This window comes from Odontesthes bonariensis, chromosome 18, assembly GCF_027942865.1.
Source record: "Odontesthes bonariensis isolate fOdoBon6 chromosome 18, fOdoBon6.hap1, whole genome shotgun sequence".
NCBI classification, from domain to species: domain Eukaryota; kingdom Metazoa; phylum Chordata; class Actinopteri; order Atheriniformes; family Atherinopsidae; genus Odontesthes; species Odontesthes bonariensis.
In genome coordinates this window covers 10,574,440-10,598,979 of record NC_134523.1, presented here as the reverse complement: position 1 = coordinate 10,598,979, position 24,540 = coordinate 10,574,440, and the positions used below count along the sequence as shown (strand labels likewise).

At 43.0% G+C, this 24,540-nt stretch overlaps 2 protein-coding genes across 2 annotated transcripts; one reads left to right on the top strand and one right to left on the bottom strand.

Annotated features, from left to right (window-relative positions):
- The first annotated feature begins 839 nt into the window (after window positions 1–839).
- On the top strand, window positions 840–7,204 carry cdca7b (cell division cycle associated 7b). The gene is made up of 10 exons (XM_075449909.1): window positions 840–947; window positions 2,458–2,595; window positions 2,694–2,794; window positions 2,915–3,143; window positions 3,244–3,306; window positions 4,976–5,158; window positions 5,453–5,611; window positions 5,715–5,864; window positions 6,120–6,256; window positions 6,760–7,204. The coding sequence occupies exons 1-10, from the start codon at window positions 930–932 to the stop codon at window positions 6,779–6,781; spliced, it is 1,200 nt and encodes a 399-aa protein (XP_075306024.1). The 5' UTR covers window positions 840–929; the 3' UTR covers window positions 6,782–7,204.
- Window positions 7,205–8,881: 1,677 nt separating this feature from the next.
- On the bottom strand, window positions 8,882–17,157 carry sp4 (sp4 transcription factor). The gene is made up of 7 exons (XM_075449562.1): window positions 16,586–17,157; window positions 16,226–16,296; window positions 14,963–15,313; window positions 13,653–14,853; window positions 12,355–12,553; window positions 11,565–11,764; window positions 8,882–11,299 (listed from the first exon to the last, which is right to left on the bottom strand). Exons 1-7 carry the CDS (start codon window positions 16,590–16,592, stop codon window positions 11,025–11,027), a joined length of 2,304 nt encoding a protein of 767 aa, XP_075305677.1. The 5' UTR covers window positions 16,593–17,157; the 3' UTR covers window positions 8,882–11,024.
- Window positions 17,158–24,540: the final 7,383 nt, after the last annotated feature.

The window sequence follows — 24,540 nt, the reverse complement described above, 5'->3', positions numbered from 1 at the left end:
CAGAAAAAAAGTTAAATTCATATTTTAATCCATCCATTCATTATACCCGCTGAATCCGTCGATCGGGTCGCGGGAGGGGGGGGCTCATTGTCCATCTGACACCAGAGAGAACAGACAGACTGAATGACATCTTCTACAGATAGAGTGTTTGGGACAACAGGAGTAAATCCTGGGAACAGACAGTAACATCATGCTCTGTTGAAGGATGTAGATCTGAAGGTAAGCTGGACCACTGGCATGATTCAGTATAAAGGAGGACAAGTTAGCTGCCCCCTGCTAGCATGCAGGGGTACCCTCTACGATTTAAAATGGTGATAAATGTGTCTCTGTGCTCCAAAAAAGAAAAACGTTGATTAAAATACATAGTCGGTGAAGTGATCAATGCACATTATGGGTCAATATTTACCGAAAATTGCGTCGTAAATGTTAAAGTTATCGTTTTTGTGCTCCGTCCCGCTAAAACCCGTTCAAACTGACTGACAGCGCTGTGATGTTTGGAACTCCGGAGGCTCACATGAACCACGTGACAGCCCTAGCGGCGACTTCAAAGCGTGTCGCAACTCTGTATTACTCTATAGCTCTGGGTCTGACCACGCCTACGTACTGTTTTCGCGCGAAAAGGTGGACTGTACCATTATTGTTGTAGGGGAGATATAAAAAGATATACTATTGATAAATATAGCGACGAAAAGTTAAGCTGTAACTCAGTGGGGTATTATAAATTTAAAGTTAATTATATGAATGTCAAAATCACCATTACAGGTCGTAATGACATATTTACCTATAAGCCTGTTAAGGACACCCCCCCACCGTTACGTCCGCCGTATTTCTTTAGCGGTTGACGTTTAAATCCAACTCTCCTGTATGATTTTAATGTGACGGAGTAGAAGTTTGTTTTGTTGGAAAACGTAAAAGTTAAGAGGAGAAAAATGACCCTCACGTCAAAGGTAAGTATCCGAGCAATGCATGTAAAATGGACTTTATATTTTTCCTGTTCAAAATTCTTGTCGCTTTTAACACACAGAATCTGAATGAACACATTTGCTTCGTCCACCAGTGTCTTGTCATGTTAGGTTGGTTGATTAATTAAGCAAGTAGCCTTCCCAGTGGCACGGTTATCGTGTGTTAACATTATGTCTGAATATTGTTCGTAAAACGGGTTTTCGGTCTTTGTTTTAACCTGATGAAAGCAGCCACATTACACGCTATCAGTGTTCATCTGCATTGTGGATTAATGCCTGAGGAGTTGGGCTTTGCCGAAAGAGAAGGAGCATGTTTTGGGGTTTTGGCGACGAGACAGTTTTATTAAAAGGTCAGAGGTCAGAAACTCACCCCTAACTTGACACCATCAGAAATCACGTCTCAAATGTAGCTGTCAGATTGAAGGAGGACTCAAAAAGTTCCCCCTGGAAAAGCTTGTAAACAAAAACATCTTTAGTTCCGGTTTATGAATGTGACGAATTTATGAAAAAAATGCTCTGAAGGTTTTTGTTTTTTCTCCCTCTTTAACGGACAATAACGTCGCTGAGTTATTGTCGAGTTATATTCTGTGATGGTGTTATGTATAATTCTCTTTTTATTTTTTTTATCATTATTTTTTTTTAATTTAAAGCAACAAACCCCAGTAAAGACTCTGTTTGAACAGATGGCCGATGATAAAAGTTTATACCACATCATTTTATGGAAACACTGCCCTTAATGTCAGCACTTGAATTATGTGACAAGGGCCACTTTAAACTTAGACAAAATGATAGGGAGCAAAGTGGATGATTGATTTATTATTAATTTTTTTTTTAACTCATAAGAGCACAACTTTGGGGTGTATTTGACCCCAAGAATGGGGAAGTGAAGCTGGGGAGGACAACAAATGAGATGAGTGTCATTTCCCTTTCTACTTCACCTTGTCGGTGGTCTCAACTGTCCCACCATGCTTTGGCACAGGAGGCCTGGTGTGATAAGGCTGTGCTCAGTTTTAGTCTGGTCTCTGCCAGTGTAAACTTGAGAAGATAAGCTTCCCATGGTGACAGCCAGCTTCAGTTGTGTTGTTCCTGGCAGCTGCCCAGTGGCACAGCTGCTCAGAAAATGTACTGTTTTCACATCTTTTCCTTGGTGATGGTGGACTGGGGCTCCCTCTAAAGTGTTCGACATGAGAAGATAGTCTGTGGCTTAATTGAGAATCTGTCCAGTGGATGTCCCTTGACTTGCGGCCCTTGATCCGTCACTGTCATATCTGCAGCACCCTCATAGTTTCATGAAAGAACACATCCATATTGCCACCTTCGAGAAGTTTATTGACAATGATTTCAGTATTTCTTGATTTAATTATTTTACCTCTTGTTCTGGGTTGTGATAATCACATTTGACTACATTTTGAAAGTCATTCATTCTTGCCAAAAACAACACAGAAAAATAAACAAGAACAACTCTTCGTCTGATGCTTTATGCATCTATCAACAGGCTCCGTGTTTCAAATCCAAGTTCATAACTGCTGAACTGGCTCATCTGTTCAGTCAGTCGGACAGTGAGGAGGAATTTGAGGGTTTTAGCGAGGAAGAAGAGGAAAGAGGATGTGTAAACGAGCGACTTAAGACCGAGGTATGACATGTTTGATACTGTGTTTATTGATGAAAATGCTTGTGAAAGCGCAGCTAAAGCACGAGCCTGCATGCTTCGTCCCTCTGCTTTATAACCAGGTGGTGGATTCAGATGAAGACAGCGACCTAGACACAGGCTTCTACTCTGATGACGACGAGGCCCCCCCGCCAAAGAGGAAGAGTCTTTTAGTTGCCCTTAGGTGTGAATGAACAAATGAGCAGAAACGGAATAAGTTTCCCCTAATGTGTCCATCTTGATACCTGGCGTGGCAGAAATAAGGTTTTTATTGTATCTGATCGAATATTCAATTGCATTTCAGGTTTCCAATTAAAAGATTGTCTTCTGCCAAACAAGAACCACAAGAGAAAGATATCAAAAAGTCAGTCAAAGGAAATCCTCTGACACGGAGAGCCAGAGGAAAGCAGGCGATGAAGCAGCCACAGCAGGAGGAGGATGTGGATGAAAAGGAGGGTGAGGCAGACGAGGAGGAGGTTCTGTCTCAGAGTCTAAGAAAACGAGACAAGAACATCCAGGAAAACAAAGCCATGGTAATACATTCACAAACGTGTGTGATTTGTTTTGTCAGCCCCTTCCTTGTCGGGTGTCCTTGACTCTGGTCTTCTCTGTGGTTGTTTTTGTTTTTTTTAGCTGGCTAAGCTGTTTGCTGATTTGAGCATCATGGCTGACCTTACTCTGCCCACCACCCCACAGGTGAGTATGTGCATTTCTAACCACCATGTAGGGGAAGAAATTAGCATACACTTGGAGGAAAATGATCAATTGATAAGAGATCATTGATTACTATGAAATAAAAATAAAAAATACAGGGGGAAAATGGGGATTTCAAGGTTTTGTTTTTCTGTTATTATTCACGTTTTATAATGGGGGAAAAAAAACAGGAACTTTCACAGTAACCTGAATGGCATCATTTGGAAAGTGGTGAATCGTTCTGGAGTGGCTGAGGTGATTTGTAGGGGAGTGCATCTACAGAGATTTCAATGATATATGGATGGTTCAAGGGACTCTGAATGCAAACCATACTTTCTCAAACGTTTATGTAGTGTGAAACAGTGTAAACGCACATGTGTGTTGAATGGAAGGACCACCTACTCACCTGATGCGCTTCAGTATAAGGGTTTCTGCAAGTGATTGTCATTCTTGCCCTAAACCTAACAAACGCGGGCTGATTTCTGACTAATGGATGGGCTTCTGTACAGCGTCCTCCCAGAGGTACATGTGCAGCTTGGAGTGAGAAAGCATCCTGGTTTGTTTAGCACAGCTAAGCTCCGGAACCGAGATGAGGAGACAGGAAACTTTACCAACTGCCTAAAAAGATGGATGGTAATTGTTCAAAATTCCAAGAGAAGAGCAGCCTGTTGCCAAAAGCGAAATAAGACTGGATTCAGGCCAGTAAATGAGCCGACCGAGGTCTTATGAGTGTTCACATTGTGTCTCCAAATGCAAAACTCTGATCCCATGTCAGAAGACTTACCTTTGAAAACTACAAAGAATGAAAAATATTAATCTTAAGGATTTGCCTGCATGCATTTGTTTACCTTGTAAAAATGCAGACATTGTCAATGATGTGTACGAGGCCATGCTGTTACTCAGAAATGTGCCAGCTTGCTTAGTTTGGGACAGGTCCTGCAACTGAAGGTGTTATTAGCTTGGACCATGCCGTTTATATCATTAAACTCGCCATCATGGAATTCTAAACACTAAGTCGAATTGAGTACTCTTTGTGTTGTGACGATAAAGAAATCTTGAGGATCCTGACACTATTCCTGACAACGTTTTGTTTGGCGGCTTGTGCCGTAGGACTTCTGTTAGATTTTTCCATATCAAAACCCACTCAAACTAGCGTTGCTGCTGATGGTGCCTAATACAGAAAGCAGAAAATCAACCAAAGTAAGAAAAAATAGGTAAAGGAAATACATATAAGATCATTCATAGATATCGTCAACTTATATTTTTCACAGATTTATATCCAAGTTTGTACAAAAGTGTTTTCATGACTCAATGGTTTAATTAGTCAACACGAATTTACGAGATAAATTTATTTACAACCCTGTAATTCACATCATGGTTTTACCCCCTGGATGCGCCCACATCTGGTAATGTTTATAAAGAACCCACGCTGCCCCCTGGTGGAGAAAGCTGCAAGGCTACATGTCTCTCAGTAGTATCAGGTGACCTACATTCAACATAAATGAGTCAAAGTGCGAGACATATTGAATGAGTACATTTGCTCCCTCCCGGGCATATGGCTTCTGTTGGCTACCGACTTTTCCTTTTAAGGAGCTTCTCTCCTGTGCCTCGCATTTTGTGCGTGTGCCGAGCTGGCACGTAACTCATTAAAAGTCTCAACTTGTCTCTGCAGAAGAAGAAGAAGGCACCACAGAAGACAACGCCACAGAAGCGCAAGTTCGACTCAGACGTTGGGTCCGAGAGGAGGAACCCGTCCCGTAAGGCCCGTCCTCCTGAGAACTTTGCCGTGGAGGAAAAGAGTGAGCCGATTAACCGCAGAAGCTCCAGGACTGTGGATGTCAGGAGACTGGTGGAGGTATGCAACACGCGCGTCAGTGTGTGCCGTTTCTCTCTAACGGATGGGGAGTCAATGGGTGAAAGGTGTTTGAATTATATGGGAGTGTATTGAGATTTGTATATCCCTGAATTTGTCATAGTTAGATTTCACATTGACTGAATTATCCAATCGGGTTTCGATTCACTCGCGTTTTCCAGCAAATTTTACTCACACAAAAAGGGAAAGAATTAGAATTCTGATTTTATGTTCAAGGTATTTACTGTGTTGCCAGTAAGGTCTTTAGCCGTAACCTGCGTGGCTTTAACTGGGCAGGTGGATGAGGAAGACGCTAGCGAGAAACGGAGAAAGAGGAGGAGCAGCCACACTTCTAGGAGGAGTCAGTATGTGGTTAAATCCGTTGATGAGATCACCAAAGAGGACCTGGACAACATTGCGTACCACAACAAAGACAAAATCTGGGACAAAGAGAATGTGAGTCGGATCAGACCTTTTTCTCCATGTCGTGTTTGTTCTGTGACACCGTGTCTTGGCTTTTATTTCACTCTCTGTGTTTTTTTGTTTTTTTTTCTTGCAGGGCAGCTCGTGTCACCAGTGCAGACAGAAGACCCTGGACACCAAGACTGTGTGTCGCAGTGGTGTCTGCGGTGGGGGCAAAGGTCAGTTCTGTGGCCCGTGCCTGAAGAACCGTTACGGGGAGGACGTGCGCTCTGTGCTGCTCGACCCGGTCAGTGTTAGAAGAAAGAACATGTTCTTTTCTTGTCAGGGCAACTTACAGATATTAACAGAAGCGTGGCTGAAGTTGTCAGTCACATTTAGGAGCGTAGAGGTGAAAGTACAGTCAAAGAAGATCCAAAAACAAGGAAAAAAAATTTGGGCGATAGTCTTTACTTATTCTTTGTCAGTTTCTCAAATAAAAGCTGAGACTTCAGCCATTTGAATCTTGTTTGGGGCTTTTGTCTTTTCTTTTCCTTTTCTCAAGACATGGTCGTGTCCCATCTGCCGAGGAGTGTGCAACTGCAGTCTGTGTCGTAAGAAGGAGGGCCGCTGTGCCACCGGCATCCTGGTGGGTTTGGCCCGCTACAATGGCCACGACAATGTCCACAAGTATCTGGAGAGGTAGGCCCCTTGACCTCTGATTACAAGCTTTCATCTCGCAGGGATGGAATCTGTCTGTAACTGTTCCCAATCTGAAAACCTGTACGTAGGTCAGTGTACAGTCGGCATCTGTGTGGCCTTTTTAAAACGCACCGGTTGTAGGTCGCCTTATTTCATTAGTTATTATTTTTTGCTGCGTAACACCCACGAGCAGCTCGTCCACGCCCATCCCATTGTGTTGTCATAGTTACGGGCTTGAAAAATGAGTCATTAAGACCTGTAATCTGTTGGCTTTAACTAAATGGTAAATATTTTCCACTTTTCTGCTGTGTCGTTAAAATGTTCACTTCTTTGGGTTTGGAATGAGGAAAAATTAGCTTTTTGAGTTGTCATTTGCCCCCTGAAGATATTGCTGTGTGAAGTGAATCGACATAAAGTCACGAGTGAGTGCGACCATTAGTCGCAAATCTACTGAGACCGTCGACAGTGGCTAGACCTCACGTCTTGTTCTTTCTCTGTTGCAGCATTCAGAAGGAGCTGCTGTGAAGTCCAGAGAACCGATCAGCTCGTAACCGGAAGTGTTCTGGTGCCGCTACACTGTACTGTACAAATCATTTGAATGCACATCTTTTAGGTTAGAACACCCTTTTATTGAACTTAAAAAAAAAAAAAAAAAAGCTATCTAACTCAAAAGCCTCAGTGTACGGCACATGTGCTGTTATGTTGTTTTGTATGTTTCATATATCCGGATTTTAGGCTGCATAAGATGCACAAAAGTTTTCGTTGTTTAAAGCCAGTGCTTGGCTTCGAGTTGTTCGTTTCATGTGGAATATTTCCGAGCTTGACGTTCCCGAGGACAAATTTTACGTGTTTTTTTGGATGCAAACAAAGCCTTTTATACAAGCTAATTTTCTAAAAGTAGACATTTTTGCACCGTTCTTGTCGATCCACTGTACATTTGAATAAAGAATGCCTTAATGAAAATAAAGTCCTTTTTTTTTCTTTTCTTTTTTTCTGATAATGGGTTTCAGGCCATATGTTTTTGGTGCTTGATGATTTGATGATCTTCAAGATCAGCGTTTGAGTACTTTGGATTCGATCAGAGTTGGACCGATTCACACCAAGTCAAACAGATTCATCGTATTAAGTATTTTGAGGTAAAGAATCATAGGTTGACAAGTTTGGAAGATGAATTGGTCTACTCGAGCCCGAGTTCATGGAACTCCTCCTCCCCATCATCATAAGAGGCTAATTTGTTTAATCGGTCCGTAGAACGCTGTTCTTCTTTTTTTAACAATTTTGTGAGCTTCTATTTTTCCTCCAAATTTCTTATTTTTTTTTTCCCTCCAAAATTGAGTTTTCTCCTCATTCACCAGGGTCAACATCACTTTCTGTATATCTGAAGCCAAAAAACCTTACTTTGCCGTTAACATAATTAAAAATAATAAATAAAATAAATAACTGGAGCCTAACAGCTGTCCATGATCCAGCTGCGGCAGAAGAAGATGTACGTTTTTTTGGGGGGTTTTTTGAGTCAGTTTGGTGCGTGTTCTCAACTGTCGGGCTGTTTACTTTATGCTCTTTCTCGTGCTGTCATTACTTGTTTTAAGTGCGACACATCTCAGAGGAGGCAGATTCTGAGGGGCAGAGTGGAGCTGAGTGGGTCACTTCACGCCCTTGTGTGTAAATTGATGGATGAAAAAAGGAGCTGCTGCACTGTGACCATGTTATTTTGACAAAAGCATGTCAGAGGTTTAAATTGAAAATATGTACAAAGATATGTCTCCTTTAATTTATAGAACTTGTTTTCTTCCAATACTTTTTCTTGATCTTTGACAAGGATCCATGTAGACTCGCGTCCTGTCGAGCACCTACACCTCAGTTATGTGTCTTCACTGTTAACACGATTTCATGGACTTACAAAAGCCTTGTGCTTCCCAGTCTACCACTTTAGTTTTTTTGTAGATACCTTCATTTTTTTTTTTTTTTAAAGAAAGTATCCTTTTTAATTGAGGTTTTTTGGTCAGTATTTTTATATTTAACTAGTTTATATATATATTTTTTAACTAGTTAACTAGTTTTGGGCAATTGCATGAGTTACCAGTATCGGGTCACAGCAGGTCGTGTCGTGAATTAAATGCCTCAAAAAGTCAGCCCACTGTTGAATGCTTGCGTCCTGAGGCTTATTTCCCTTACTTTCTCTCAGGAAATGTAGTGTCGGTGCGTCAGCTGTCTTTATGAAGCGCTTCAAAGGAAATGCATGTCTGAGAACTGGCTACAACGTGATGCTTACGGGATGTGAACTTGGCAGTGTGATCTGTTGGATCCTGGCTGAGTTCCATTTAGTTAAAGCGGTAACAATGTGTCGTGATCCAGTTATCACAGATTTTGATCTCTGCAGTCAATTTGGATTCCTTCAGCAGCAGAGTTACGAACTCGTGACGTCATCAACACCGCTCGCGCGAGCAGACGCGGCAACCATGCTAGAGCCTTTACTCAAGAGCAGTAAATGTTCCCGCGGGAGTTGAGATTCCATCACCGATTTCACAACAGAACGGAGAGAATAATCAGCAATAACAAAGCAGCAGACGTACCCGGATGTGTTTCCTCTCTCCATCTTATTACACAAATAACAGAGCGGCCATACAAATTTAAAACTCACTTTATTGTCAAGTGTTATGCAGGCAAAGCATATTTTCTCCTTGAAGTTGTTTTTTTTTTTTATTTTTAAATCGACATAACACGTGTACAAACCAGTTTTAAAAATATCAATAAACTGGAGCCTTTGAGGCTAACCTGGCAAAAACCCATTATCAAATGTCATGGAGACGAACAGACATCTTTAGAAAAGGATTTACAAATGAGATGTCACTACAAAATATCAAAGAAAAGAAAGAAAAAACGTTGGTTGTCACGCACAAAAAAAAAAAGATTACCAAAAACATCTAAATTTGTTTTGGTATCGACCTTTTTCGACGTTAAACAAGAGTAACTTCTTTTTTTTTTTGCTTCTGTCTTCTTTTTTGATTTAACTTCTCTCCAAAATCACGTTAATGGCGCAAAGAGAAAGAGAAGAAGCGAAGAGCAGCGGTCAGACGTAGAAAAAGAAAGAAAACCGAAGCACAGAGAGATCAAAGAAGAGAGAAGCAGCACTACGGCAAAGAACTGAAACATGCTGTACACAACCTTCGAATCAACGCACACAAATACAAGTCCAGCAAAAGGCAAATAGTACAAATCAAGGATGAATAATAAATTAGCCATACACAGTGGGGCCCTGTGTATTAACACACTTGGAGCGGGGGTTAAATTAAGTGATAAATTCTAGAAAATAAACGTGTTTAAATCTGAAAAGAATGTACGCACTGAACTAACACAGAGCAACACCACCAGAAAATATCTTGTTATATCCACATAACTAAACAGCCCGACCCACCCGCAGCTCTCCCCACTCCGTCTCCCTCCACCTGCCTGTGCTGTGGTCTCCCCTCGTTCTCCACCCACCTCCCTCTGAAGGGCCCTCTGTACAACAGCTTGTGTTAAGGCAATTGTGGTACATCGGTCATGTGACAAGGTTACAGGTGGAGAGGGGTCCTCACCAGAGCACAGGAAGCCTTCGGTGGCATCGGTGACAGTGCCGCCACTTGACAAACCCATCGTTGCGTCTACCTGTTATCGTTTTATGAGCTGTTTGATGATGTAAAAAAAAAAAAACGACCATCTCGCACTCGCTGGACTGTGCTTGCAACAGGGTTTGTTGAGACAACGGCACTGCTTTCCGATGAATCTTACAGCTAACCGGCTTGTTTTTAAATCAACAGAGACACCCCCCCCCCTCCCCAAGACAATGTAAACATGGTTTCACTAAGATTGTCATTATAGTATTGCTTTCACTACACAAACAAAGTTGTAGAAAGCTAGATTGTTTTTCTCTATAGAAACCTTTTTTTTCTTTCTTTTTTCTCTCTAATGGCCACAGCGCCTCAATAGGAATGCATTATTCATATATCTTTTCATATGTGCTTATTTTCTTTCTACTCTTCCTTTTCTTTTAGAATTACTCCGCATCTATCCGCTTCAAGAACAGTTTTATTTGTTGATCAATCAAAGGAAATCAACACCTGAATCTGATCCGAGGACTAAACCTGAACCATAAATTAAACTCGCGTTAGGTAGATCCTCTGCGTGGACAGCGTGGGAAAAACAAATGTACCCTTATTCAAGCAAGTCACATTTATGCACACACGCGCACACACACACACACACACACACACACACACACACACACACACACACCATCCCAAGGCTGCCCCTGTTCTGTCGCTGCTCTGCAACTGCCCTGTGACATGATTGACCCTCAGCACGGTCTGACAGGTATGAGACAGGAACACAATTTGTGCATAGAGTTAGATTCTGTTAGGAAAATGCCTCTCGGTGTTGGATGGTTTTTAGATTCAGCAGGTCCCCCTGTCTTGTGCTAATCTACTTACATTCCTTTCTCCACCGCACATGGAATTGTTATATATATTAATTTCATAAATGCCAAACTAATCTTTCATACTCTCAGTCTAAATTTTTTATTATATGTTAGTTTTGTTTTTTTCTTAGATTTGCAATGTCTTTACTTTTCACTTTATCTTCCTTGCATGATTCCATCTCTTTAGAGTCCCTTTTCATGAGCAAACAATTTCTTATAATTATGTGAAGATTAACAACCCTTAGAGTCCCTGCAAAGACCTCCAAAAAAACAGGAAGTCAGCCTTGGGCAAAAGCAATAGCAGTCAGTCACCTATTCGAACTCCTCCTCTTCCTCCTCCTCCTCTTCCTCTAGGTGATTGGAGGTGGTGGGTGTAGCGGGGTCAGAGTCGCGCGCGAGGGTTCCTACGGAGACGATCTGAGGGGAGTCGCCCAGGCCTTCAGGGGCGTCTTCCTCCATGTCGTCAGTGGTGATGATGGCCACGGCGGCTCCGCCCTTCTTATTCTGGTGGGTCTTGATGTGCTTAGAGAGGTGGTCGCTGCGCATGAAGCGCTTGGAGCATTCAGGACATTCGAAGCGCTTTTCTCCTGGAGGAAAAAAAGCAAAAGGATTCTGGAGGAAAGCTGAGTCACAAGCAATCTGAAGGTTTATTTTTTGGGGGGAGGGGGGGGGGGAGTTCTTCTTATTTTAGACGGTTGATCAGAGAAAAAATTGAGCCTATAATTCAAGGACTGATGACAATGATGGAAGCAGTTCGCTTCGCTTGCAGTTGATAATAGATTAAATGCTTTCTGTGTCCCCGTTTGTGTGTGTGTGTGTGTGTGTGTGTGTGTGTGGGGGGTGGGGTTCTACCTGTGTGCGTTCTCCGGTGTCTCTGCAGCTCGTCGCTCCGTGTGAATCTCTTGCCACAGAAGATCCAGTTACAGACAAACGGCCTCTCACCGGTGTGCCAGCGCAGGTGGGCCCTTAGGTGGGATGTCTTGCCATATACCTTCCCACAGCCCTCCATGTGGCAGATATGCTGCTTTTTCTTTGTGGGATCTCCACTGTTCCTGTAACACACACTTGAGTTAAGCTGCTGGAGTACGTCTGTGTTCAAGAACAAATAAGAGACAATTGTTGTTCCTTTCTTTGTTTTTTTTGTTTTTATCCAAGCTTTTCAGTTCAGTTATGATCATCGTAATTTTGGAACTCATTTTTAATTCGTGTTTAGTATTCAAATGAACCGTCCTTAGACAAGCTCTGTTTCATAGGAGCATTCAAAAATGAACTAACTGAAAGTCTGAACAAATATGACAGTGGCTGCGTGTTTAGGATGCCAGCTCCCGCATAACAATCTGTGCCGCTGCAGAGAGAAGTTGGATCTCGAACTACACTCTGGGCTGTGCATCTGTCAACCAGCTGCTGCATTATGACCGTGGACAATAATTTAGAAATATTCATAGTGATGTTCACGTGTGTTTGTGAATTGGGAAAATGTAACCGTGGATTTATGGAGGACAAAGCAGGTCATGTTTATTTTCTAAATTATTAATACACCATTGAAAAGCGACTGTAAGGGAAAATACTGTTTTTGTTATACTTTCCTCTCCTAAGTGCTCAGATGTATATTTTATGGTCTGTGTCTCTAGTCTGTTTATACCTTCCCTCTCCATCCCTGCAGTTTGGACAAGAGCAGGCGACACGTCTAAGCCTCTTGCCCGGCGGACCCTCCTGGTCCGAAGAACTCTGAACGGAGCCCAGCTGGTCTGGACTCATTGATGAGCCTGAAGCCACGTTGCCAACAGTGACGGTCACAGGAGAGGACTGAAGCTTGACCCCATCCTGACCCTGTGTTTGACCTAGTGGAGGATTGAAAATGCTTGTAACAGAGTAAACTGTAGAACAAGCACTCAGCAGAAAATATTACAGCAGAGGGCGATGGTCCAAAAACAAGATCCAACAGTGTCGAGTGCAGGAAGGAAAGCAGCTTTACATGGTAAACATATGAACTGTGCCACAGTATTTGAGATTCACATGCTCCAACATGAAAGCGCCATAACTTCTCTGAAACTTATATTGCACAGTCACACAGCATAAACCACGTTATAATGAAGTGAATGGATCATTACTTGATTATCACCGCACATATACATTCACACAGCTGCTCTCAGTAGCCCCTTTCAAACTGCCGAATAACCCGCGTTTAATTCGCGAATTTAGCGTGTCCGCTGTTGTGTTCACACTGCCGACCCGGGCTGCTGCGTCAACTCGACTCGCCTTTCGACCCGCGGCGCGTCGGACCCTAGTCTTTTTGCCGAGCCGAGTTTGATGTGAACACAATCGACGCGGGTCGGACGTGGGCGTGACGTGAGGAGTTTAAAAGACAGAATGGACAGCTGATTCAGAACAACAGCGACAGGTGAGGACAAGTTTTACTCTGTTTTAGCCTACATCAAGTTGGAGACATTTTTTAATATGGCCAACTGGGGAGACAAGGAGGTCCGCGAGCTCCTCAGCCCCCGAGCAGAGGACGTTATTTACCGCCACATTTCGGGGACGGTGAAAGATGGACCTCTGCTGGAAGTGCTGGCGAGAAAGATGGGAGAGCGCGGTTTCCCACGCAGCAAGACGCACCGTAAAGTAACATCTCCATGAACTGCATTGCAAAAATGAGTTCTCAAGGTGTCCCGCCATCGTTTGTTTGAAAAATTTGATGCAGACAGGTGTATTTCACCCTACCTCCGACGCATGGCTTGTGCCTACGTCATTGTACACGCCCAGCATTTTATGTGTTTCGTGTGACGCTCTGCCACTAGGCAACGCCCCCTGAACTCGGCTTCAGGCGACATGGGTCACCTGACACGCCAAGCGTTCACATTGCTCGACGCGGGTCGAAGGTGCAATTTGGACCCGCTAAGATAGCGGGTCGCAGTGTGAAAGGGGCTAGTGTGTACTTACCCTGTAGACCAGTAATTGTGAGGGGTACACCCTGCACCTGAACTCCACCTGTGCCCAGTCCTGCAATGCTGACTGTCTGCACCCCTGAGCCTGGGTTGATCTGGGCTGCACTCAGTGTCAAGGGAGCTCCGCTCAGGGAGACCAACCCTCCGCTCCCTACTGCTGTCCCACCAGCCATCGGGGCCAGTGTCAGCTGCTGTGGCACAGCTGTTCCAAGACCGCCCTGCAGGGAGACTCCCCCCGGCAGCTGCAGCGTCTGCCAGGTGATCTGCCCAGAAGGTGAGAGGGTCGGCGTGCGAATAAGAACCTGAGCTGGGTTCTGGAAGGCCTGAATGGGCTGCAGGGTTTGTCCTGGGGCCAACTGGAGGGTCTGAATATGCTGATGTTGCTGCTGGCCCTGCATCTGACCCTGACTCTGAGCCTGGGGTTGCAGCTGGATCTGCTGCACCAACTGGTGCCCCACTTGGCCCACTATCACCTGCTGGATGGTTCCTGCCGTATCTGCCTGGTTCTGAAGCCCGTTGGCCTGGTTCTGGCTCGGAGAGTCTGCCTCACTGCTCTGTACCTGGGTGTCAGCGGATCCACCTTCCGATGCAGCAGAAACCATTTGAGCCACATCAGGCACGCTGTCCACTTCGGGTACCGCCAAGGTTGATCCAACTGGAGCAGGAGCAGCACCAGACACTGCTGTTGTCACCAGTTGGTTGCCATTAGCAACAGAGAATGTGCCATCCACTGATTGGATGAGCTGCACAGCCCCGCCTCCTCCAACATTATTAATCACAGGCAAAGCCAAGGTCATGCCGCCGAGGTTTATGGGTACTGTGGTCATAACAGGAGTCTGGGAGCCTTGCAGTGTCTGCAGTTGAAGTGGGAACGACTGTGCAGGACGGATCTGCAGTGGTACCGTCTGATTGGCTGTGCTTGGTAGGATGGCCTGTTGGCTGGCTGGCTGGAGGATAGCCTGGGTTTGGCCTGAGTTTGGGGTCTGGATAAGCTGAACCTGTTCAGGCAGAGCCCCAATGGACGCCGGCTGAGAGCTGATATGGATCTGCTGTCCATCTGCAGTTTGCAAGTGAGGGATGACCTGATACTGGACACCGCCTCCAGCATTGGGCAGGTTCTGAACCTGGATGATCTGGAACTGCTGCTGCTGCTGCTGATTGGCTAGAACACTGTTGGCACCACTCGTTGTCTTTACCTACCCAACACAAAAAGAGCAAAATAGGTGTGAGTGTACAAAGAATAACAACCAGTTAGATAAAAGGTACGAATTTGCTCCAATCCACTGTTTCCCAAAACTCCTTCACCTTGCGTCCACCAGGTGAGCTGTCATTGGTCAAAGTGGTGGCCACTGTAACAGCAACAGGTTGACTGGTGTTCTCCTTGGCCATAGTAGGTGCTGCTGTAATGATCTGCCAGCCGTTCCCCGTGAACTGAGCTGGAACCAGCTCCAGCTGCTGGGGCACCAGGGCCTGACCCCCAGCTGCGTCCACAACTATCTGACCCTGAAGCTGACCTGCCTGCAGCTGAATTTGACCAGCTTGGACCTGGATCTGCTGGGCAGGCGCCTGGGCCTGAGCCCCCTCAGCTGCCCCCTGCCCCCCGATCTTACTGCAGGTGGCTGCTAGCAGAGCCAACGGAGAGGGCTGAGAAGAATCCTGGAGGAGAAGGAAAGATGGGGAGGAGGAGTGATGGCGAGAAGGTTTGGAGAGAGTGAAACGGTGAGACTTGAGTGAGAGGGGGACAAACACAGAGCTCACATGTTTACACAAATAATTAAGTACAGCGTGTAAATATAAAAGGCAAAACGGAAGATTAGAGCGAGTGAACTACGCATAGCAACACATTGAAGATTTTAAAATCGGAGAGAAAATGAGTAAAAGAGCGAGGGGTGGGGAAAACATGGTGCAGAAAGAAGACACACAACAAGCCAAGAGACAGAGAGCTGTCACTGGAAGTGGGCGGTATTACAGGAAGCGAGTGGGTGGGCGTGTGAGAACCACATTTCTCTTTTCTCAGAACACTGGAAGAAAATGCTGCCTTCTCTCTCCTCCCTTTCAGAGGAACTAGGTCGCAGGCAAATTTTTAATGCTACACACTTCTCGGCACCGCATGGGAAACAGTTAGCGTGAACTGCAACAGCGTGGAAAATAACATAGCTACAGTGCGTATCATACACACTCAAACACAAAAGATGCGCATGAGAATAACAGCCTCTTCCATACGGTGTATGGAGCCTCTACAACTTGCTAAAAAAATAGTTCCACAGATGCAAAGCCACATACCAAAACTGCAGGTCTTCGTCATACATTTGTGTGCGGAATTGAATAATTTTGATCATAATACAGACAGACATTTCAAAAGTACAGAGGCTGGAGTGTGACAGCCCTATAAGCCTATTCATGAGGCTTTGGGTTGGCTCTCAGCAGGGCTGCACAGAAGCAGGAAGTTGAATTTAGCAGAGAAACGCCCCCAGAGGTGTCTGACTGCCTGGCTGAGAGGGAGGGAGAACATGTTTGGCCTAAAGACAAGACAAAACTAATGAACTATAATAAACTTTCTTCTTTTACCTGCGATCCAGAACTTTTCCCCCTTTTAGATGCTTTCCCTCCTTCTGTTCCAGATGATTCCTTCTTCGGGTCTGTGAAAAGAGATTACATTTTTTAGAGTATTTCTGCATTTAATATCATCCCATGAGTATTTCAAAATACTGCAAAGTCTCAAGAGAAGTGAAGGACCGCGGAGGTACTGTGGACTGTCAATAAAATGTGAGCACAACAGCAGATATAGCATAACAAAGGTGATCAATAAAGACAGAAGAAAAGCCTGTAACCTCATCATCAATATCAAAGGGACATGGAGCCTCCTATCTGAAACACGGATCGAGAGAAGCAGAGAGGGGTGGAGACGGAGAGGGGGAGGGTACCTACCACTCATAACGCATTAATATACCGAGAGGGAGAGGGTGTAGTTCACGGTAGAAGGCCGGCCGGGTACAGAGGCGGAGGACGGCCTATATGTTCGGCTCTGGGCCGTGGCGGATCTGCCCGTTTGACGAAACCACCCACCGGCCAGGAAGGGCGGTGCCAAGCGAAGGCACAATCAAGTGCCTCAAAATAACGGAAACAACAGTGAGCACAGTGACCGTCCCCGCTCCGTTGAACTCTTCGCAGCTCTGTCGTATGTCTCTTTTACCGGATAGACAGTCCACAAACGAGCATATTAGCGCTTGTCAGAGCGATTTCCACAGAGAAGTTGTCAGTGTGTGACCGTAGAGGCCCACCCACTTCCATTTAAGCATCAGGACAACACCCTCCTCGCGGCTCCTGCCTGTCACCGCCGTTTCACTTGCCACACGACGCGGGGACACCTCGTCGCCGTCCGTCGTGCACCGAAAACAAACCGTCACCAATGTTTGTATTTTAAGTGTATTCCCTGTTTTTCGTGCACAATTGATTTTTTTAAAGTGGAGATACGGGGAGATAGCTGTGGCTTTTGTGGGCGGACGCGCTCCTCCCACATATTCAGATTGGACGACGGGGCTCGGCGTGCGAGGGTCGAGATGGGAGTTGTATTTTGGTGAGGCCTCGCCTTCTCGAACAGGCTAGGGCAGACTGAACTACAACTCCCATGATGCCCTAGCGTGTTTAAGGGGATGGAGCGGCGGTATTGGTAGTCATGTTGGTGTGAGAGCGAGAGAGAAGGGTGGTGGCTTCTCTTTCATGGGGGTTGGGCGAACGGGAAAGGGAGGTGTGCGTTCGTGTGTGCTGGTTTCCGGATGACAGTAATGGTTTGAAAAGAAGAAGTATTGTGTGGAACAGAAGAGTTATTCAATTTCATTTAGCCTACTGTGTAAAGCCGTATATAACAGTTCACACCAGTTCACTACTTGACATTATTTCAATGTGAAAACGGTCTACTTTGAAACTTCCAAAAGCTCATCATTGCTCCCAAATGGGCTGTCAGAATTTACTGTAGCACAAAGCACAGTCTACCAAACACAGTCCAGTGCTTTAGTTTGTCAAGGGGAAATAAATACCTAACTATTCTGTTAATAGATTTGCTCTTACATTCGTAAATCGCAAACGTAATTTTTTTTTAAATTTTTAATTAATCCATGCCATAACTCCCGGCTGGGGCCTTTCTGTGTGGAGTTTGCATGTTCTCTGAGTGTGAGTGTGGTTGTTTGTCTCTGTGATGGACCGGCGACCTGTCCAGGGTGTACCCTGCCACAGTTGCATTTCCAAGCTATACGACATTCTGTGCAGTGTAGAAAATAAAGCTAAATCGAGAATAGATAAGAAATAAATACCAATGATAAAACTGTATGTCTTTTTTTGTCCAAAAGAGTGACGCTGTTACTCCTGTTTTGCAAGAACTGAAGAATTTTGAAGGGAGCAAACAAAATCCCTGTGAAAAGTTATTTCTTACAGAAGCTGCAATAGTTCCAACATTTCCTGCTTGTGTAACTGGAACAGAAGTCTTAAATTCAGTGGTAAGACCTTCTTCAATCTGCCACAGGGAAATATAAATCCATCCCAGCAAACCAAGCTACGTGTTGTGACGTACTTTAGTAGGCCGTGTATGGGCCCAGGCGAGGGTTTCTCCAGCCCAGTGACTGAAGCCAACCGGAGTCACAGCCCCAGTTCGCCAAGCAGAAAACATCATTAGTGGGCAGCCAACTGAGGATATGCCTCTGGCACACAAGGGAAATACTTCGGCTTATAGTCAGTCAGCAAAGGCAGTACAGTAGCACTGCATGGGCACGGTCACATTTACATCAGACAGGATGTGATCGAAAGGTGCCAATCGAAGTTCAGAGTCATGGTTTCAGTATTTTGAAGCTCTTCAGATGGATCTTTGCATGACAATTTTCTAAATACGATTTTGCTAAAAAAAAATTCTTATTATAGTGACATTTGTTATCACTCAATGTATAATTTAATGTATCTTTAAAACTGGCCTAAAGAGAAATACACTGATTCTAACAGCATACCTCCCTGTACAGACCTAATACAGTACTCCCTTGGCTTCTCTCTTTGTGTGTGTGTGTGTGTGTGTGTGTGTGTGTGTGTGTGTGTGTGTGTGTGTGTGTGTGTGTGTGCGCTTTGTTGTGATTGTGTATGGTGCCTCTATTGAGGCATGCTCTCACAGTGAAATAACAACCATACACATACGCACACCTGGTGTGGCCCAGAAACATGAATACACACACACACACACACACACACACACAACACACTGTAATTACTGCGGAAGCTCAGTGTCTAGTTCCCGCCTCCTGGGCCACTTGGCAGGGCGTTGCTAGGCAACGAGAGCTGGTCTGAAGAAGGGTTGTTGTCTGCCTTTGAATATATGGTGGTGGTGATGGAGGAAGGGGTGGTACAATAAGGCTGTGGCCTGCTATACACAAGTGCAATGCACATTAACAAAAAAGTATTCTCTGCAACAGCACTGTGTTTTACAGCACACTGGGCTCTTTAATGCAACTACTAAACTTAGCTCGATTACATTTAAAGTTTAGGGATTTTACTAGAGGGGTCAATGAGTGACCCTACAAATTCAAGTTCCTTGTTAGTCCAGGAAACGAAGAAAAAAAAAGGTTAAGAAGCTAATGAATGCAATATTTCTGGAATGTGAACAAAGTATGGATATTTGTTTGCCAACTGTTGCCACTAGATGGCGCCATTGACAAGTGTGGGTCACAGAGCACACTTAAATTGCACCTGTTTTTTGTGGAGGGAATATTCAGATGTGTGAAAGTTGAAATGCCACTTTATTGAAATACACTGTTACAAAAGATATTCCTTGTAAGTTTGGGCACCAGAACACACAATTCTGTACATGCTGTAATACTACTGTAGTATTACAAAATGTTTAATGCCGAGCAACATTATGCATCTGAGATGATTTAAATGGTATAGTTTTCATTTCAGTGTGAAACAACTGTGGAACTGCTGTTCTGAAAAGTGCCTCATATATCAATAATTATAGTTAGATAATATTTAAATTAACATCCCTCTGAAAAACACATTTCGGTCATGCCTGTGGATAGTTAAGGTTTTTTTTCAAGTAGCCCAAAAGTGCAGTCACATCAGAATAGGAGCGAACAGTCATTTGTGATTCATGTTCATATAAGCAGAATTGGAGTGGCAATCTAACGAGGACACAACTGTGCAGCATACAGAAAAGCAACTTTATGTAGATACAAATCTGAATCTGTAGTTACATAACATGCTTTATACACAAGTATAATTTATACTTGTGTATAAAGCATGTTATGAGATTAAATACAGCCAGAATTATTAATGCTTTCAACCCTTGGGAGAAGAAAAAAAAAAGTCATAATATTTTCATGTAAGGAAGGGTTCACTCACACCTTTCACTTAGTAACTCTAGCTGGGAGCGAAGCAAACAGTCTCGGGTTTCAAGATTAATTCAAATTGATATGTGTAAAATGCAGAAATAGGCTTAAAAATCAGTGGAAAAGTGTGAGAGCTGATATGAATGCGAACTTTACTTTAACAAACGACCGATCAAAGCTGGGGTTTGTTCAAATTTTGAAGCTATTTTGTTTCTTGCCCAGCAGAATAAGACTGTTAAACGCCAAATTAAGAGGCCAGAATCAACCTTGCACCCATTGCTGCCCCTCTGAGTGCCAGCCTCAGTTGATGGATTTTATTTGGAGTTTGAAGGTGATTGCATTGTTCACCCGACCTTCGGATCTGTCATCATTATAACATCAAGAGGGTGTGTCTCTGTACAGGAAAGAGGAGCTGATGTGGTGCCTAAATACATCAGCATATTTGCAGATGTGAGTCAGTGCATGCTTGCGTGCAGTTGCATTTCTCGCGTGTTATCCTCTGCACACACGTATGCGTAGGTGTCTATTTGTCACATGCAGTTTTGGCGTCAGGATGTCTCCCTTTCCTAAAGGTTAGGTTGTAAACACGGAGAGATTTATGACTTCTAACATGAGTTAACGTTTTGGCAGTTGCCCTTGTTGTTTGTGCCATCTGTATGTCTGTACAGACCTGGAGAACTTGTTCACAAGCGATTACAGGTATGTTTCACATAACTCTCTGATAATGAGAGACAGGCTGTGATTATAGATAGACAGATATATGAACACATAGAATAGATGGTCATTCTCAACTCACTCTTTTATACAAGTTACCATGACTGAAAACAGGTGATGTCACTGCTTAGCTATGGCTCATCATCATAACATCATCTCTTTGTTATACAACGGTAAAAACAAACTAGAATTTGACTTCAATGTCTACATTTTATGTCTTTTAATTGTGAACCCGAGGAGACATAGCTTGGTCAGATGAAGTATCTTTTTTAATCTTTCTCCTGGAAATACAGCACATCACAGAGGACATACGTAGATTTGCACGGAGCTCTGTGAGAGCTGGCAGAGTCTCACTTTAACGACAGTCGGCTTGGTGCCAGCTCAGAATGAGGGAAGGACATGTGTCTAATCTTCAAAACTTTGACAAAGGGATTTTTTTCCCACGCTGTGGCAGCTTGTTTAATTGTTTTATATATCACAAAGCTGTATGAATAGACCACCCCTCTGTGAATAGCCACCTGAAGTTTGTGGTCTTTGACCTTTTTTTGGCTTAGGACTTATTTTAATATTTATTTCTGAAGAAATTCATGTCAATCTGTGTAGCTGTGAAGCCGGGAAATGTTACAGCTGTCAGTACATTGTGTCATGCATACAGTGTTCAGCCTGTACGAACAAGCTGCTCCGATGATGAAACATGTGTCACGAACATCATTTCCTACATTACATTTCAGACAAAGTGATTTGTATTCTGTTCGACGCTATATAAAGAAAACAAGACAAGAGACCTGTTCTTACTTAAAACTCAGCTAAAGTTTCTTATAATCTTTCATTCTGCTGAATCTCAACTGGAAAGGTGCTTCGAGGGTCCCAAAGTGGTTGAACTAGCCATCATTCCACAGCAAAAAGCAGCAGAAAAGACATATAGGGGACAAAACAACTGAATCAGTTAAATTGAGTCCCGTCATTGATCATGTGATCATTTCAGCTACACTCCCATACATCAGGAACTCCCACCATCAAGCCTTAACACAATGCATATTCTGTGAGTATAGATCTTTATTTTCTCATTCCGTTACTCATTTTGTGACACCTATATGTAAGAGAGCAAATTTTTGAAAATAGCATCTCATTATAATGTCCATTCTGGTCTATTTTCCTAATATTAAAGTTAAGCGTAAACTGTATATAAAACTGTTCTAAATGCTATAATGCCAAAATCTTTATTATCTTTATTATTTAGTGTTTAAATAATAATAATAATATATATGTGTATATATATACAGTATATATATACAGTTTTATATACAGTTTAACTACTGTCCAAAAAAACATTTGGATGTTATCTGATATGTATTCGTGACAAGCTTCTACAACTCAGCATTAAAAGCTTGTTTCCTTCTTCCTCTTCTGCTTCTTGGGAATTTCTATGGTTGACTCATTTCTTAATTTCTCAAATAATTGAGATTATTTGAGATGTATATGTATGTATATGTATATGTAAATGTATGTATATATATATATACATTCAATCTCAAATAATTTAACATACTCTGGAATAAAACATCAGCTCCCAGAAACAGGAGAAGATGTGAATTCCCAGAAGGCCCCAGCTGATGTTCAAACCAGGAGCTTTCTTGCAGTGAGGCAGCAGTGCTAACCAACACACCACTGCTCCAAAACCTCAGATGCTTGAATATTCCCAGAGATAACTTCAAACCATGGCTTGATTAATAGTCTGTCACTGGGATTAACGAGTATCCAAACCCCCCTCAATTAAATCCAAGAAAATTTTAACAACATCGCATAAAGATTTAAACACAGTGACGGGTGGATAAGAGGGAGCGTTTTGGCTTATTTGCGTTGTGCAATAAAGAATGAATGAGAAGGGCGTGAACTTTTCTGATACACATCCCCAAAATGTAGAGAACTCCTTTGTCACACCAGATATTGACTGTCACATCCTCCATAATTTCACACCTACGTTCGAACTGTCACAAGACTCTGATTTGAGTGGCAGGTGTGCCTGCCTGTAAAAGGAAATAAGATACCTTTGGTTAATTTGTTAGTGATTTCTGCGTAAACGGGTGTGTCAGCAGGATGTGCATTTGACAGGGTGCCTGGAGCGTTTTGTGGTAAATTGCCTGGAACATTAATTCATTAATGATTAAAACTATATTTTTCTACTCCAACGTTTTCGTGCGTGTGTCGTCACGTGTACAGTAGGCCTATGTGATTGTGCCAGTCTAAAGTCAAGAGGTGAAATGTCTCTGAAGGAATTCTTTTGCAATTATCCCCAATGTCAGAGTGGAATGTTAACCACAGTTAGCAACAAGAGAAACATGACTGCAACAAATCACAGAGCCTGAGCATAAACACCTCCAAGAATAACAACAATCTTGCTTTTTCACCCATCTTCATAATTTCTTTCACTTTCTTTATACTGTAAAATGTGCAAAACACATTTATCGTTCTCCCATATTTAAGATTATGATATGTTCTGATGTTCTTTTCAGCACATAACTTTATTGTCCTGCAAGAAATGAGTCAACCATAGAAATTCCCAAGAAGCAGAAGAGGAAGGAAGACTTCAGCATTCTAATGCTGAGTTGTATCAGCTTGTTACGAGTGCATATCAGATAACATCCAAATGTTTTTTTGGACAGTAGTTAAACTTTATTTAAATGAGAAAAAAAAAGATCACTTAAAGCTGCAATATAAAAATAGGAGTGCTTAAAACTTTTATTATTGTGAAAAGCAGAGCGAGTAAGAAATTATCCGATTTCCGAAAGACGACAGTTTAAGATGAGACAGAAAGCTTTTTTTTTTTTAATATATCTTTTTTCTTACAAAATAAATTTAAAAGAAGAACACAAAACCTAAGTTTTTGACAAATATAATTTTTTAAATATTTTTTGCAGAAGCTTGTTTGGGGAACTTTTGCACATTGTTACTGAAAAATCCTTCCTCATCTTTGATATTTTTGAGAAGTCTTGCATATTTTCTGGCACTATGTGTTTAGGTCGGGCACTGTGAGGATCGCGACAAAGGTCCTGACAAAAGTTCTGATTGTTGTCCTGTTGTAATAAGAAATGCTTTTCACTTTCAGCTTTTCTAATGACAGTATGTTTACATGATGTGTGATAGCGACTGGATGGTGTAGTGGTAAGATTGCTGCCCTTCATGGTGACCACAGTTCAAATCATGACCTCCCCCTCTGCAGGAAAGATACTGCTTCTAATAGGGGTCCTTAGGTAAGACCCCCTTACGCTACCTGCCTACCTGGGATATGAGTCGCTTTGGATAAAAGCGTCTGCCAAATGCATAAACATAAACATGATGTACTAAACTTGACTTTATAATATATATGAACATGTTATTCTGATATAAAAATGGTCAAAGTCAGACTAACAACCAGATAAAGCGATAGGAAGTGGAACATGGAGCATGTATATGTCAAACTGGCTGAGGTATCCTGCACATGTTCCGCAGTTCACGTTCCTGGCTTTGATCTGGAAGAGACCAAAGAAGCCATTACACAAAAGAAGAAGAAGAAGCAGCGGCTAAGAACAACATAACCACAAGGAAAAGACTGTGTCTCGTTTCTGGAAGAAAAATAAGAAGTGAAAGCACACAGCACATATGAGAATTATAAAGCTGTGAATTTATCCAATTCACCTCTCGGCCTGGTTACTAATTTGCCACAAGCTAAATAGTTCTTTAAATGTTTTCTGTGCTGGCAGTAACACATGCCCAAAGCATGACCGCTCCGCCCCCATGCTTCACATTTGGAAAGGTGTTTTTTTAATG

What these genes read in the sequence shown, in the direction of transcription:
- cdca7b (XM_075449909.1), top strand. An exon ending in TCCAGGAAAACAAAGCCATG is followed by an intron (nt 3,144 to 3,243) that starts GTAATACATTCA and finishes TGTTTTTTTTAG; the next exon opens with CTGGCTAAGCTGTTTGCTGA. An exon ending in GTCCACAAGTATCTGGAGAG is followed by an intron (nt 6,257 to 6,759) that starts GTAGGCCCCTTG and finishes TCTCTGTTGCAG; the next exon opens with CATTCAGAAGGAGCTGCTGT.
- sp4 (XM_075449562.1), bottom strand. An exon ending in GGAAAAGTTCTGGATCGCAG is followed by an intron (nt 15,314 to 16,225) that starts GTAAAAGAAGAA and finishes CTTCTCCTCCAG; the next exon opens with GATTCTTCTCAGCCCTCTCC. An exon ending in ACACCGGAGAACGCACACAG is followed by an intron (nt 11,300 to 11,564) that starts GTAGAACCCCAC and finishes TTTTTCCTCCAG; the next exon opens with GAGAAAAGCGCTTCGAATGT.